We start from the raw sequence: 17,203 nt of genomic DNA, 5'->3' as shown, positions 1-17,203 counted from the left end.
AGGGGAGGGCCAGTGGGAGGGGAAGGTGGGGAGGGATAGCCTGGGGAGAAATGCCAAATGTGGGTGAAGGGGAAAAGGAAAGCAAAGCACACTGCCATGTGTGTACCTACGCAACTGTCTTGCATGCTCTGCTCATGTACCCCAAAACCTAAAATCCAATAAAAAATTAAAAAAAAAAAAAAAAAAAGAAGATACCATTCTAAAAAGGTTATTTTTCCCAAAGAGGAACTAAAAGTAGGCAAGCCCCACTTTTCTGGAAGAGGGTTATTAGTGTGGATCCTAATAAGAACCAGTGTTTAGCAATCACTCATAACCCAGACATGACATTTACTTATTTAATTCTCACAATACTCCTTGCAAGTGAGAAGTCTTATTATTTCCAAATTTCAGATACGGAAACTCAGGCACAGAGAGGTTATGTGCATTGCCCAAGGTCACACAGTGCTAGAGCTGGGAGTACAGGCCCATGCTCTTTCTCACTCCTCTACTCTACAGACACACCTCTTTGTAATTACCTCCTTTTAACTTTGTGGACCAAGGTCCAAATGACCAGTGCTGCTTTGTGTCTAACCCTATGCACAAGCTGGGTGAAATGCCACTGGGTTCTGAACAGATTCTTTTACATCACAGACATCACCTCTGGTCTCTAACTCTCATTTATCTCTGCCTCCTCCCACTTATCTCCTTCCCTTCCTTCCCTCTCTCTTCCCTCCTTCCCCCAGTCCTACGTCCCCAACATGTCTGCCTAAACCACATTAAGAGAGCAGAGCGGGCCAGGCACAGTGGCTCGTGCCTGTAATCCCAGCACTTTGGGAAGCCAAGGTGGGTGGACCACCTGAGGTCAGGAATTCGAGACCAACCTGAACAACATGGAGAAACACTGTCTCTACTAAAAATAAAAAAATTAGCTGGGTCTGATGGTGCATGCCTGTAATCCCAGTTGCTCAGGAGGCTGAGGTAGGAGAATCACTTGACCCCAGGAGGCAGAAGTTGCAGTGAGCCGAGATCATGCCATTGCACTCCAGCCTGGGCAATGAGCGAAACTCATGTCAAAAAAAAAGAGCAGAGTGGTTCAGAAGAAACCCCAGCTCTGCTATTCACTGCTGTTTGATCCTGGGCAAATGACTTCACCTCTCTGGGCCTCACTTTCTTACAATGGGGATGTTAACAGTACCTATCTCACAGGGTTATTAGGATGCTTAAATGGAATGGAGCATAGACTGTCTCCTCTACTCCCCGGTGTGCCCCATATCCCTAACCTCCCTTCTTCCATTCAGAGAAATGAAGTCTCCATCCTGAGAAATGATAAAGCTTAGGAGTTAAGAGCTAGTATCTCTGGAGTCAGATATGGCTTTTGAGGCCAGTTCTGTCCTTTCCTGACTCTGGCCTCAAGCCTAGGGCTGCAGCATACAAGGTCACCTAGTCAAGAGAGCAGTGAAGGCTGGCACTCAACCTATGGTCTGCTTGCCAAGGCTTTCACCTTGCCCTGGCACTATGCCCACCAGAGGAGGGGTATCTTTTTGTAATCCACACAAAGGCACTGTAGGAGCCAGGGCAGCCTGCTTGAGCAAGCGTCCGCATCTCCCGGAGCCTCAGCTCCTCTGACTATAGAATGCAAGACATAATGGTCTCTACCTTATCAGGTTCCTGGGAGGCTCAGCTGAGATTAATGCCCATACACGACTTGACTTCATGTCCAGCTATGGTAAGTGCTCGGTAAATGGTAGTCACTTCTCTTTTTATTAGCATTATATTATCTCCTGAACAAGGCTCACTCATTCAGAGCTTTGTGTCACCTTAAAATCTACTTTCCTGCAGTTTGTAACCAATGGCTCTGTCAACCGACACTTAATCAAATTAATCTTTGTCCAAAAGCAAACCTTGAGAGGGCCCTCAGGGGATGCTGAGGTTTCTCTCCTCCTGCATAAATGCAGCCTGTCTCTTCATTCCCTCTGCACTTGGCCTGATTTCAAACCCCCTCCCCAAATAGGCTGCTGTCTCTTGGACACACTCCAGTTTGCTGGTGTCCTCACTGGGTAAATTCTACTCCCTGCTCTTCCAGCCCATGTGGTCTGTCTGGGGACTTGGCAGTGGAACTAGACAGGACAGTGGAAGTGACTGAGGTTTCCAGCAAAAGAAAACCATGTACAATGTGTGTTAGTCTCTGAAGCACGAGCGAATCCAGTGTGGCCATCAGATATTTGGAGGTGGGGCACAACTATGTATTGCTCCATGACCAGCTCCTCCCTGCTTTCCTTAGGAATCTCTTCCTTTGTCCTCTGCCCAGCAATGTCAGGTGAGAAGGTGCCAGTAGATTAGCTTAAGACATCCTGAACGGATATTAAAATTGGATATTCAAGGTGAAGATCCATATTCATTCCAAGTACTTACTGATTACAAAAATGAAAGTAACTTACTTTGACACTTAATTTATAAATCTATCTCTGCCTTTGCATAAGGGCCTCTTAAGGCTCCATTTGAAGAAAAACAGACATGACTGACAAAGGAAGTGGCTTTGCCTATGAATACCCAATTCTGTTTAGTCTTCTAGATAAATAACAGGAAGCTCCAAGCCAGAATGCCCCTCTGCTAAGTTTGATGGCTTATCTCTGTCCTTCAGTTTGCTTCTGACCAGTCTAAGATGGGCCTAACCACTCTCAACTTTTGAACAAGTGATGAAAAGGGCAGAAAAACAAGAGGAAGAAATCATAGCTGGCTCCACCCTGCCCAGTGCCTGTCCACAAAAGATAGACAAATCGGGGAAGCCTACCCACAGCCCCTCAGGCCCTTGGCCATTCCCACAAATACCCATTCCAGCTTCTCCATCATGCAAGGTCACCAAGCTATGGGGAATACTACACATTCCCTATGGAAGACTTGACCTCTCCTTGTACCAAAACACTATACCTAGGAACCAAAGCAGCAACTGGTATCCTGACAGGTCCGCCCAGACCAAAGCATTTATGGCCAAGGATCAAAGGGATGTCCCTTTGATACTGGAGATATCTTGGGTCACTGACTCCAACAAGGACTCATATTGGAAATCTCAGGTTGGCAAGCCACTGGAGTGCTATTTTGAGGCAGATGGGACTTTTAGCAACCCTGGAAATCAAATTCACTGATTAGCTACCAGTTCCATACCTAAACATAATGCAGTACTTTATTCATCAGGAGTCCAAATAGAGGGAAATAAAGTGAAAGCAAACATCACTGTTCTAGCACAGTGGCTCATAGAAACAACTAAAGAAGAGTCTCTGTGCTTTGTGCAATTTTAGGAGATAAGTTCAATGCTTCTCTTTGATGTATATATAAGGAAACTGAGGAAGGGGTGGGTAAACAACTTTTCCACCTGATAAGATAGATAAATAGATAAATCTTGAAGTCTAAATTCTAACCACTGCACACCTTGCTTCCTAAGAAAAATGGTAAATATTTATTGAGCACATTTTATATGCCAAGTACATACTCCATTATGTTTTCAACATATATTCATGTGAACATCTACTGTGTGCTAGGTACTGTCCTAACTACTACAGACACAGTGGGCAGTACCTACTGTGTGCTAGTTACTGCTCTGAGTACTACAGTCACAGTGAGAGATAAGACAGAGAAAATCCCTACTACTGCCAGGTGTGGAGGCTCATGCCTGGAATCCCAACACTTTGGGAGGCAGGTGGATCACTTGAGGTCAGGAGTTTGAGACCAGCCTGGTCAACATGATGAAACTCCATCTCTACTAAAAATACAAAAATTAGCTGAGTGTGGTGGGGTGTATCTGTAGTCCCAGCTACTCAGGGAGCTGAGACTGGAGAATCACTTGAACCTGGGAGACAGAGGTTGCAGTCAGCCAAGATTGAGTCACTGCACTCCAATCTGGGTAACAGAGCAAGACGCCAGCTAAAAAAAAAAAGAAAAAAGAAGGAAAAAAAAGTCCCTAGCACTTTACTTATATCAGCCCATTTAACCTTCATAGTAACCTCAAGGTATTACTCTTCCTGTAACATACAAGAAACTCAAAGAGATGTTAAGGAACTTGCTCATAGCCACACAGAGAGTGGCAGAAAGTGGATTCAAACCCAGAGTGGAGTCCAGAGACCCTGCTTCCTCACTAGGTCATTTGCTGGCACCGCACTCTATTATACATACACTGGACTTTATGTCCCGTCTTTCCCTCCAGCCTCCATAAGAATGGAGACTGAGCCTATCTTGTTGACCACTGAATTCCCAGCACCTGGCCCATAGAAATGCAATCAATATTTATTGAACTTTTACAAAATGCTCATTGGACTGAAGGGATATGAATGAACATGAAGAGCAGGTATGTCCCTTCTTCTAGCTGTATTCTTTCTTGCATTTCTCAAGATTGCTTCAAGAGATGCTGACCCAGCCTGGCTGCCAATTTTGATTGCAGCCATCAAGTGCCCTGTGACCCTTCGAGATGGATTTGTACCACATAAGGGGCCCTGCCATCTGCTGCCATGTTTGAAAACATAAGCTTCAGCCAACACCAAGTGTTAATAGAGTTTGGACAAGTGGCTATATAAGAGGAACAAAAGCAATAATGGAGAAAGAATATAATTGCCTGAAGCTCACTTCTCCAGTCCCTGAGCTGGGCTTTGGAGAGTCTCCACTCCAGGGGGAAATAGATCTAGCTGGCAGGTCCACTCTGGATTCAAGCGAAATGCACTCATTGAAATGCGCAAGCAGTGTGCCTGAAGTCTCTGGACAGGTGTTGACAGCTTCAGCACTGAGGCAGCATTCTGATGTTGCATCCAGGAGGGTGACTGCGATGACCCAGCAGCAGCCTCTGGCAGTCACCCCAGAGCTCAAACCCGAGCATTAGCGAATAAGGCAGAAGAATTACAGCCAGAGGGAACCCAGGAGGAGGAGGTGTTCCTCCACCCACCAGGAGACAGCAGAGAAATCACAAGAACAGCTAACCTCTGCCAAACACTTTCTGTGTATCAGACACTATTCCAAGGGCTTTACACACAGCCACCCATTTAATGGTGAATCTGCAGTTCTTGGGGTGGGTATGACTACTGTCGTCTCTGTTTTACAGATGAGAAAACTGAGGTAGTACAAGATCAAGTAAACATCCTGGGGTGTCACAGCAAAGAAGGGCCCAAGTGAGAATTTCACCTCAGACAGGCCGTCTCCGGAGCACACACCCTCAGCTACTTACCACACTCACATCACCCCATGAGCGGAGATGCCCAGTTATCCCCTGTGCTGTACCAGGTGTGTCAGGCCTCTTACTGGATGGTGGTAACAACCTTATGGGCTGCATATTGTAGTGCTCAGTTTTTAGCTAGTCAGTGACATGCCCAGCCAACAAAAGGAAAGTTAGGATTCCAATCAATTCTCTAGAACAGTAATTCTCCACTGGGAGTGAATTTGCCCCACTGGAGGAGACATCCGTTGATGTCTGGAGACATTTTTGCTTGTCCCAACCTGGGGGAAGGGAATCAGGGGTGTTAGTGCTACTATCCTCTAGTGGGTAGAGGCCAGAGATGCCGCTGAACATGTACAGTGCACAGGACAGCCCCATAACCAAGACTTCTGGCCCATAATGTTAATAGTGCCAAGGTTGATAAATCCTGCTCTGAAACAACATGCTGGATTTCACTCTCTCCATTCTAGTACTCCCATAGGCATACTCAGACACACATTTTTACACATTCCTGCATTCGCACAGGCACACACACACTACAGAGTTGGAAGAGAGAGTTTGTGGTGAAATCAACCAAATCAGCCCTCTAGTGCCAAATGCAGTGTCTGCAGGTTAGAAAAGTGGGGTGAAAGGGGATGGCTCCTGCTCTCCTGAGCTTCCATGAAATCTAGTTAAAGAGACAAAATAAACACACAAGAAACAAAGAGCTGTCTTTAGAAGTGAGGGGCTAAACTGCAAGCCACAGCAGCTGTGGGCTCTCAAAGGAAAAAAGAGGCCCCACTGAGGAAGTGAGACTGGAGGCAAGAGGAAGAACTGGACTGAGACCGCCAAGGAGGTGGGGAGAGGGCATAAGGGCAGGGAGAAGAGAGGGGAAATCAGTTTGATGTGTGAGGGATGTTTGGCAAGGCCATCTTAATGGAGTCCCAGGGAGAACTGGTGAGCTTGGTATAGTGGCCATCCGCAGGGGTCCACTGTTTGGAGAAGAGTTCAAGAATACTCTATCTATTGCTGTGCTGTGGTGCTCTCATAGGACCTTGCCTCCTCACAGGGAAAGGGATGGGGTGGGAAGATAAAGGCAAGATGGGGAAACTCAGTCCATCTGAATCCTATAAGGCCACCAGAAAAATTTAAAACCTCTAGCCCCTACCCTTTACCCATCCCCCTCGCCTTTCTACTCATCCACTCACCCATTCATCCACTCACCCATCTATCATCCATCTGCCCACCCATCCATCTAATCAACAACTATCCATCTCCTATCAATTTACTTCTTCATCTATCCATTCAACAACTGTTGGGCACCTGCTCTGTGCTGACGAACAAGAGACATGGCCCTGTCATCATGGAGCTTACATTCTACAGAGGTGCCCGGAACATTCAACACCAGGCTGCAAGGAATTATGAAGGGGATAATGGCAGCTGTAGTAACATGAAGCAAAGCGTGCACTGCCCACCTGTCCAATGGGGATAATAGTACTCATAATGGTACTGTCTGCTGCCTCATTCAGGGAGAGAGATTATGACTGGACTATAAGTTTCCTGAAGGCATAGACTTTTATTCATCTCTGGGCCTCAATACCTAGCTAAAGACCATTACTCAGCACAGGATTATTGGACTTAATTAATCTGAACAGACTATAAGAATTGTTTTCTGACTCTAGACAGCTCTTGGATTCAAGAATTCATACCTCGGGCAGAATGCTTTGGCTATGCCTATTGTATTTGTTTACTAAATAGTTACATAGTAAAATGAGCATGTTTTACCAGAGACCTTAACTGGCTTCCATGAATGGGCTTTGGTGACACTGAAATGCAGAACTACACATGTGCCTATTTTTGTGAGAAGGGGGTTTCTAGCTGTCACTGGATTCCCAAGGGGACCTATGCTACAAATACGATTAGTTTCTTTGACCTACCATATTCCTGATATTGCCTTGGAGCTGAATGGACTCAAGGTTGACCCTCCATACAGCTCTGTCCCCCAACAATGCACCATCTAGTTGGGAATATGACATGCAGTTACCTAACTAAAAGACAAGGTGAAAGGGGGCAACTTCCATAAAATAGAGGGAGTGAGGTATGATAAAACTGCCTGGAACAGGCTGCATTTCAGCAAGACCTCATAGATCTATGCCTCAGTTTCCTCACCTGTGAAATGAAGACATAAGTTATTTGTCTTAGAGTGTCTGTGAGGGCTAAACATAACAACACAAGGGCTTTGTAAGTGTACTGTGCTATGATACTGGTACAAAAACAAATATAAACCAATGAAACAGAATAGAGACCTCAGAAATAACACCACACATCTACAACCATCTGATCTTCAACAAACCTGACAAAAACGAGCAATGGAAAAAGGAGCTCCTATTTAATAAATAGTGCTGGGAAAACTGGCTAGCCATATGTGAAAAAGTAAAACTGGACCAGTTCCTTACATCTTAAACAAAAATTAACTCAAGATAAATTAAAAACTTAAATGGAAAACCCCAAACCAAAAAAACCCTAGAAGAAAATCTAGGCAATACCATTCAGGACATAGGCATAGGCAAAGACTTCATGGCAAAAACACTAAAAGCAATTACAACAAAAGCCAAAACTGACAAATGGGATCTAATTAAACTAAAGAGTTTCTGTATAGCAAAAGAAATGACCATCAAAGTAAACAGACAACCTACAGAATGGGAGAAAAAATTTTGCAATCCTTCCATCTGACAAAGGTCTAATATCCAGAATCTACAAGGAACTTATACAAATTTACAAAAAAAAACTCACCAAAAAGTGGACGAAGAATATGAACAGACACTTCTCAAAAGAAGACATTTATGCAGCCAACAAACATGAAAAAATGCTCAACATCACTGATCATTAGAGAAATGCAAATCAAAACCACAGTGAGATACCATCTCATGCCAGTCAGAATGGTGATTATTAAAAAGTCAAGAAACAATAGATGCTGATGAGGCTGTGGAGAAATAAGAATACTTTTACACTGTTGGCAGGAATGTAAATTAGTTCAACCATTGTGGAAGACAGCATGGCAATTCCTCAAGGATCTAGAAATAGAAATACCATTTGACCCAGCAATCCCATTACTGGGTATAAACCCAAAGGAATAGAATCATTCTAATATAAAGACACATGCACACGTATGTTTATTGAGCACTATTTACAATAGCAAAGACATGGAACCAACCCAAATGCCTGTTGATGATAGACTGGCTAAAGAAAATGTGGCACATACACACCATAGAATACTATGCAGCCATAAAAAAGCATGAATTCATGTCCTTTGCAGGGACATGGATGAAGCTAAAAACAATCATTCCCAGCAAAGTAACACAAGAACAGGAAACAAAATGCTGCATGTCTTCCTTCATAAGTGGGAGTTGAACAATGAGAACACATGGACACAGGAAAGGGAATATCACACACTGGGGCCTGTCAGGGGGTGGGGGTGAGGGGAGGGAGAACATTAGGACAAATAGCTAATGCATACAGGGCTTAAAACCTAGATGAGGGGATGATAGGTGCAGCAAACCACTGTGGCACATGTATACCTGTGTAACAAACCTGCATGTGCTGCACTTGTATCCCGGAACTTTCAGTAAAATTTAGAAAAAAAATGTACCCTGCTATAAAAGGTGAGGCAATGGTATGATTTATGCCAACGCTGATGACTACTTAGATCAAGGTTTTCACTAGGGAAGGCCTCGATGCAGTCATCATTCTTCCAGCTATTCAGACCAGGGATCTCAGAGTCACCATTGGCTCCTCTCTCCTTCTCATACCCACATCCATTCCAATGAGGAAACCCCCATTTGCTTGACCTGCAACACATACATCCCAAATCTAAGCACATCTCACTGTCTCCACTGCTCTCTCCTGCTGTGAGCCGCTGCCATCTCTTGCCTGAGTTATCGCTGTTGCTGCCTAACTGGTCCCCCTACTTCCACATTTAATTCCCCCGATTAATTCACCATAAAACTGCTATGATCAATCCTTTTAAAACATAAGACAAATCATTCTACAATTCTACTCCAAACCCTGCAGCGCTCCCCCATTCAGAGTAAAAGCCAAAGACTTCACAATACCTATAGGCACCGCTCCCTGTGACCTCTCTCAGAGAATCCATTTCCTACTGCTCTGCGCCTTACTTATTCTACTGCAGCCACACTGGCCTCCCACATGTCAGAGAGGCTTCCTCCTCAGTACCTTTGCATTGGCTGTTCGTTCTACTTGAACAGTCCTTCCCTGAGTGCCACCACCAGGGAAGCCAGCACAAAAACCCACTTTCCAGGGGTTCGGCTGTCACTGGGATGGCCCTGCTGCTGCAGCCCACCGTGTCAGTCAGGCTGTCTCTAGGCCTGGTATTGCACCATTTAATTCAGCCAAACAAATGCCTATTACCCCATTCAGACCCTGTGCTGTGACAGTGTGCACATCATACTGTCCACCTATGTCTGCATCCATCATCTTAGCTTAGGCTGTGATCCAAGGGCCAATGTGCTGTCAGGGGAACTGAGTACCCTAGAGCAGGGGTCCACAAACTCCCAGGCCACAGACCCCTGCCAGTCTGTGGCCTGCTAGGAACCGAGCTGCACAGCAGGAGGTGAGTGGCAGGTGATCCAGCATTACTGCCTGAGCTCTGCCTCCCATCAGATCAATATTGGCATTATATTCTCACAGGAACACAAACCCTAATGTGAAGTGTGCATGCAAGGGATCTAGGTGGTACACTCCTTATGAGAATCTAACTAATGCCTGATGATCTGGATGAGGTGGAACAGTTGCCAAAACCATCCCTCCCGCCCTGCCCCATCTCCCCATCAAGACTGTGAAAAAATTGTCTTCCACCAAACCAGCCCCTGGTGCCGAAAAGGTTGCAGACCACTGCCCTAGAGTGATGAATGAAGAGGCTCTGGAAAGTGCCCACTTTAGTGGTCATACTTTCTCCAACGTCAGTTTCTGCCACTATGACTTTAAACCAAAGCAGAAGTTGACCTGGTGGGGGCAGGAGGACATGGAATGACTTTCTCCAAGAAGAACTAACAACAGAATAGGACTGAAACAGCTCATAAACTCAGCCTGACTGTTTTTCAGTTCACACCAATTAAGGGAAGGGGGAAGAAAGGAGAAAGTGACTACTAGAGGGAACATTTGTGGTGTCTCTACCCAGACGCCTCTGGAGTTGCGTGGTGATAAGCACTCATTCCCCATTTGCAGAACATATCCTGCAGAGCACAGACTGTGGCACCCATGTGTAACTGACTATTAAATTAAAGGCCTGTAAGCTTTTTTTAAAAAAAAAAAACAGCAAATCCAAAGGTCCAGAAATTAGCAGATCAGTCTGGTGACTACATTTCCTTTCTCAAAAGACAGCAGCAATAGGATGCTGATCTCAGGAGAAAGCAGAGCTTAGAAAACACAGTCATCTTCAATTCAAATGCAAACATTATGGTTAGGGGCAAGATGTCCACCGACTAATGAGGTGCCCATATCACTACCAATTAGGACAATCTTCTTACATGGACTCAAACAGCTAGCCCAGCAGGCATTCCTAAACAGCCCCAAGTTGCTGAGGCATCTGAAAGTAGGAAGCCCAGCACCTAAGAACTGGTGGTATGAAGGAATTATATCTCTAATCCATGTATTTTTGTTTCACCAGACTAATTTCTGGGGACCAGTCCAAAGGTACAGTCAGCCACTGTAGCAAAGATGCACATGTCAATATCATTTCAGGCATTTGCTTTGGAATTATTTTCCCCATTGCACTTTAGAGGCCTTCTCACATCATCTAATTCAAGACCACCCCTAATATTCTCATTCATATCGCAATAGCACATATCATAATTTGTAATTATATGGTTACTGGTTTATTCATCAAGTTCTTTTTCATCTTCCCTACTAGACTATAGACCTCAGAATAGGGGCCATAATGGCCTAATTCTAGTAATCTCAGAGTGACTAGCATAATGCCTGGCACACGGGCCCAACAAATATTTCAGCAGTTAATGAAGAATGAATGAATGAATAAATGGACACATTAATGAATGAATGATGCTCTCTGGTCCTTCAACTGTTGGATTTGGTAATAAGAGCAGTATAACTGGTCCCTCTGTAGTGAAGTTCTGCCCTGGGTGTGTTTGGGATGCAGGTTCCATTCATACTTCCTACTCAAAGAATCAGTTCCCACCCATGGCTCCTGCTAGATGAGTAGCAAGCCATGTGACCCTACGTCATAGTCACAATGAATTGGACCTGGCAGGGGCAGCACCCTCACCAGAGTGGGGCCCACTCTTAGGCTGTCAATGACTTCTGATTTGGGTGGTCTTTCTTACAAAGGGAAATCAAGCTACCCCTCTCTTCTTTTGGGACTTTGCACAAATAAACACAGGAAAAAGATTAAGTGCATGCTTGAACTGCAAGGTTGTTCAGAGAGGGGTGGGTGGCATGCTGGGGCCAGCACTGTGGTATTTTAGAGCATCAGAATCATGAAGGAGCAATGCAGTCAGAGGGAGGTGGTGGCGAGAGAAAGGAGACCAGAGCCAGCACGTTCAAAGAAGCTAAGAAGCCATGAGAGGAGAGGCAGAGGTTTCCAGGGCAGCCCCAGTTCAAGCCCTTTCCGAAGCCTGGCTCCTCCTGTTTCCTGGATTTCCATGTGATTCCTCTGACCCTAAAATACACCACTTCCCCCTGCTTTCCCACAGATACACATCACACACATTGTCATTCAAGTGGTTTGACTAGATTTTGTTCCCTGCAACAAAAATCCATGCTGCAAATGACGCCAGCAAACATTGTCCACTCCAAATCTGTCAGACTGCATGGATCAGCTCTGTCCAGGGTCCTGGGCTGTGACAGCATCACCCACATCCCTGAACCATGGGATGGTATGGATTCCTCCATATTCCCCAACCAAGATGTGAAAAAGATTCCTTCTCTGCTTCTGCAGAGCCTATTATGGTTTGGTTTGTGCCCACCCTCCCCCCGAAAAAAAAAAAAAAACCTAGATGTTGTAGTCCCATATCCCAGTACCTCAAAATGTGATCTTATTTGGAGATGATCTTTACAGAAGTAATCATATTTAACTGAAGTCACTATGGTGGAAACTAATCCAATATGACTGGATGTCCTTTTTAAAAGGAGAAATGTGGAGACAGACATGCACACAATGAGAATACCACATGAAGATGGAGGAAGAGATCAAGGCGATTCTTCTGTGAGCCAAGGAATGCCAAGGATTGCCAGCAAACCAGTGGCAGCTGGGGAACAGACCTGGGACAGATTCTCTCTCACAGCCCTCAGAAGAAACCAGCAAATACTCCCCAATACCACACATGAGTATAAACCCATAAATAGAGACAAGCTGCATACAGAACAGGTTTCTGATCAAAATATGCCACTTTGGCATAATGATTATTTTGAGCTAGATGCAAATAAGAATCAACAGGTACAGAAAGCAGCTTTCCTGGATATTATTTTATCTGAAGAAACTCATAAGAAATAAGAACTGTCATAAATACCCTCTCCCAGGGAAGCTTTATGGCCATGAAGAAAACAGAAAGTTGGCTCCAAGATGGACCTGCACAAATAACACTTTATCTTCCATTAGATTCCCTTGTATATCTCCCTTCCCACAGTTTGTTCCCCTTGGAAGCTTAAAACCCTCTTTTGCCTTGCTACTTCTCTAAACTTTATCATACCTTTTCTAAGATGCTGTATAAGCCCAAGTTCAAACTAATCCTTTGAGTGCTCCATCTGTAAGCAGGATGTACATGCTAAGAAGCTTGTTTGTTTTCTCTTGTTCATCAGTCTTTTGTTAATCTAATTTACAGAGAACCCAAGATGCAGTAGCAGAAAGAGACTTTTCCCTCCCATATAAGCATAACTAGAGTCCCACACAAAATCTGCTTGGCAGGCTCTGATTCAGGGTAAACAAACCTCTTTCCTATCCTCACCCTTTATCTCAGGACTCCTGCCTTGAAGCCCTCTTTACAGTCCCAAAATACCATGCCAAAGACCACAGATTATTTGTCATAAACTTGTGTCTCCACCAAAATTCTTATGCTGAAGTCCCAGTCATTAGCATCTTAGAATGTACTACTATTTGGAGATAAGTGCATATTTGGAACCAAAGGGGTGATTAAGTTAAAATGATGCCTTTATGGAGGGGTGCTAATTCAATATGACTGGTGTCCTTATGAGAAGAGAAAGAGACCACAAGGGTGTGCCTGCACAGAAAGCAATGGAGAGGCAGCAAGACTGCCATGTGCAAACCAAGGAGACAGGCCACAGGAGAAGCCAACCCTGCTGGCAGTTTGATCTTGGACTTCCAGCCTCAAGAGCTATGGGAAAAAAAAAAAGTTTTGTGGTTTAAGCCACCCAGTCTGTGGTATTTTGCTATGGCAGCCCTGGCAAACTAATACATCATCTTCAATACCCTCCTCTCCTTCTTTAGGAATAGAACTTCTAATTTTTAGCTGGGTACATGGCTGCCTACATTCTGGGCTTCATTTTCTAGCTTCCCTTGCAGCTATACTCAGTCATATGATTGCATTTTAACCAATAGGATGTAAGAAGAAATGTCAAGTGTGCCTTCAGGTAAATGTCCTTAAAGGGAAAACCCATGATCTTCTTGTTCCCTGCATCCTTTTTGCTGGCTGGAAGGTGGACCTGATCACCAAAGCTTAAGCAGCCTGTGTGGTTCAGGAGGCAGAAGTCACATCCCAAGATACAGCATGAGACATAGAATGAGCTGCCTTACCACCTCTTCACAGACTATTTCTGAGCTTTCTGTGTGAGACAGAAATAAACTTGCAACTTGGTTAGGCCATAATTTTGGAGGTTTTCTGTCACCCTTAGTCACACTTAACCCTAACTGATACTGTTAGTTTCTCTTTCGACCTCCTCCCTTTCTACTCTACCCTCTCTCCTGCAAGGAGAAAGCTCTCCTCACTGACAAGAACCTCAGACAGAGTGGATTAATCTAGTAAAGGTTAACAGGCAATGTTAACCTTTAATAAGCAATCTCCTGCTACATTAACTAACCAGGCAGTCAGTAGACAGGTAAAACTGTTACCCATTTTCCTTCTATTCTAAGTCCAATCCCCACTCCTATCTTAATTACTTATTTAACTTCTTCCAGATGACACTACTTAAAACTTCCAGTGCTCACAGAAGGAAATCCCAACTTTGAAGCTTGACACTCAAAGCCCTTCACAATCTAGCAGTAATCTACCTCCGCAATTTTTTTTCACTACAAACAATACTAAAACCAAAACAGACTACTTACTGTTTGACCCACACACTTGCAGGAGTGCCAGTTCCCTGCCTTTACCCATGATGTTCCCCTTCTAGATGTTTTTCTGGTGCCAATACAAAGGGCCTAGGGTCTGAAGACAATTGAATGTAAGTCCCAGCTCCACAGCTTCCACGTGAAGTAAACTGGGTTACTTCATCTGCAAAGTGGGAATAATACACTGCTTCTCACGGATGTTCTGATGTCAGAGACTACATGACATTTGGTCTTGCAAACCATAAACTACTACAGTTGCACAAGGCATAACTGTCCTGAATCTGGCATTAGGGTGCCTTTTGGTGCTGGTGTCTGTTGGTTCTGAAGCTTCTAGGTAAGCCCCTTACCCTCAATCACTAATTCTCATTGGGCCTGCACACTACTAAGTGCTTTCCATGCATAACGCCATTCAATCCTCACAAGAGTCTCATGAGACCTGCATTCTTATTAACTCTCCCACTTCATAGATGAGGAAACAGGCCTCAATTTGAACTCAGTTCTGACTTCCCAGTCCAAGCCTCTAGCCTTACACATAACTCCTCAAAGGCAGAAGTTGTACCCTTCCTTACTTTGTAACTGCCCCTTGAGGATAGGAACTATTATTTGTTCTCTGGATGGGGACCATTCATATTAAAATGCCCCTACAGTGCTGGGTGCCCAGTGAGTGGATAACTGCTGATCTCTCCAGGGCAGTGTTTCTCAAATAGTGGCCTGGGGACCCCCTGCATCTAATCCCTCTAGGCACTTGGGTAATCTAATGCCTGACCTGCTAAATCTTTTATCTCCGAGATGGTGTCTGGTATCTGCCTGTGTAGGAAGTTCCAGAGTGATTTTTTAAATTGATATTTGTTTGAAAACCACAGAGAGTCCAAGGAGATTGCGCCACGTACGCCACTCAGAGAGAGTGGCAGTACCTGAGGCCTCCCTTCCCCCAGCCGCCACTTCCGCCCCTGAGCTCCAGGCAGAGGCCTCTGGGAGTTTAGATGGTTGAGGCTGACAAAGCTAGTTTCTTGGTTACCCTCAGATGACCTGGTGGGAGTTTTTTTTATCCCCAGGGGCTCTTGGGGGCTGAGTAGAGAACCCCACCATCTAGCCCCATGTCCCAAGCTTGAGCTGCCCTCTGGATGCCCTGCGAAATCAGGAGTCATCTGACCCAGGAGGAACAGGCAGATGGGTGTCGCTTTGGAGCAAGTGGACGTATACATGGTGTGCAGGCCAAGGCTGAGCCACAGGAGACTGGAGCTCCCTCTATAAGGCCGACGAGTTGGGGCGGGCACTCCTGGGGACGCTGAGCCTGGAGCAAAGAGCTGAGTTGTCAAGCGCTGGTCTTGACCTTATCTCAGAAATGCCTAAGATTCCCTCAGCAGGCGAGGGCACAGGCGGCGAAGGTTCGGGCTGTGCTTAGCTTGCGGGTTGGGGGTCCCGCCGTCCTCTCCCAGAGCCTCGGCTTTCCCGCCCCGGGGCCCCGCCGCAGGCTGCGCCCTCTGACCCGTAGGCAGCGCGCTCTGCCCGCCCTGCGGCGTCGGCCGCACAGCATCCTCCTGCGCGCGGCTCTCCCGGCCACCTGTCCCGCTCCCTGCCGCGCCCGGGCTCCTGAACCTACCCACGCCGTGCCGCTCCTTGTCAGTTTTGCGCCAGGGGCCCATGGCTGGGCCGGGGCTTCGCGTCCTCCCGTGGGGAAGCCGGCAGGGGGAGGCTGGGCGCTGCAGGGCCCCACTTCCTTCCTCTTTTCAAACTCCTCTCAGGGACCGCCCTCTCCTCCCTCCCCGGGGCTCCCCGCTCTCTCCTCCCTCCCCCTGGGCAGAAGCACTTTAGAAGGCTGGTGCTCTGTAGGCTAGGACACCCCACCCAACGCAAAGCTTGGGGACCACTCCCACCTTGTCTCCTCCCCAGGCGAAGGGGCAGAGGCCAGGCCCTACCTGGGGCTCCCCAGACCACCACCCAAGTGCAGAGAATTTCCTGATTCCCAACGCTTAGGGACTGAACAAAACCATGGCCTTAACTCCCTCAGCAAGAGCTTTGGTGTCAGATCTGGGTTCAAATGCAGAAGGGGACAAAAAACTTCATTTTTCTAAGCTTCAGTTTTCTCATCTGTGAAATGGGATAGTAGTACCTACTTCATACGATTATTGTGGGGATAAGAGAAGACAATGTACAAGGCAGATGACCTGAAAGCGTAAATATTTACCTGGAGGTGGATCATTTACAGCTTTTCATGGTTTTGGTGCTATAGATTAGACCTGTTGAAAAATCTGATGTAAGCTCTGGAAGCTCTTCTCTGAAAATACATAAGTACACTATTTACCAACATCACTGCAAGGTAAGGAGCACTGTCATAGCCAGCAACAGTGGGCCCCAGGAAAAGAGCCCTACCGTTAGGCTAATGAAGACGTTGCCTCGAAAAATCTCATTTTTGCTCTGGGAACAGATTCTATCCAGAAAAAAAAAAAAAAGTCTGATCCACAGTGATAAGGCCGAATTTAAGTATTCCTGAATTTTCTTTATTTGTGACTCTCACTACCCCTTTATGCCTTATACTAGAGAGTCATTAAGATAGATTAGGCAATATCACAGCCAATCGGGAACAACAAAAAATATTGATTTGTTTTATCTGCAGTTATTTTCTGTTTTCTAGCAGCACAAATTAGGTAATAATATCTTGTACAGAGAGCAGTGGTATTAGGGTTCCAGCAGATGACCAGAATATAGGAGATTATATATGTTTGTGAGGATAA

At 45.5% G+C, this 17,203-nt stretch overlaps 1 protein-coding gene across 3 annotated transcripts in view; it reads right to left on the bottom strand.

Moving 5' to 3' along the window:
• Window positions 1-16,173, bottom strand: part of DOCK2 (dedicator of cytokinesis 2) — a 464,897-nt gene extending 448,724 nt beyond the window's left edge. For all 3 annotated transcript variants that reach the window (XM_035290348.3, XM_035290349.3, XM_035290350.3), the window contains exon 1: window positions 16,072-16,173. In XM_035290348.3, coding sequence (XP_035146239.1) covers window positions 16,072-16,114 — 43 coding nt within the window. In that variant the 5' untranslated portion in view covers window positions 16,115-16,173. The remainder of the gene's footprint in view (window positions 1-16,071) is intronic.
• Window positions 16,174-17,203: the final 1,030 nt, after the last annotated feature.

The sequence above is a fragment of the Callithrix jacchus genome, chromosome 2, assembly GCF_049354715.1.
Source record: "Callithrix jacchus isolate 240 chromosome 2, calJac240_pri, whole genome shotgun sequence".
In the NCBI taxonomy this organism is placed as follows: Eukaryota; Metazoa; Chordata; class Mammalia; order Primates; family Cebidae; genus Callithrix; species Callithrix jacchus.
This window is presented reverse-complemented; position numbering and strand designations above follow the sequence as displayed.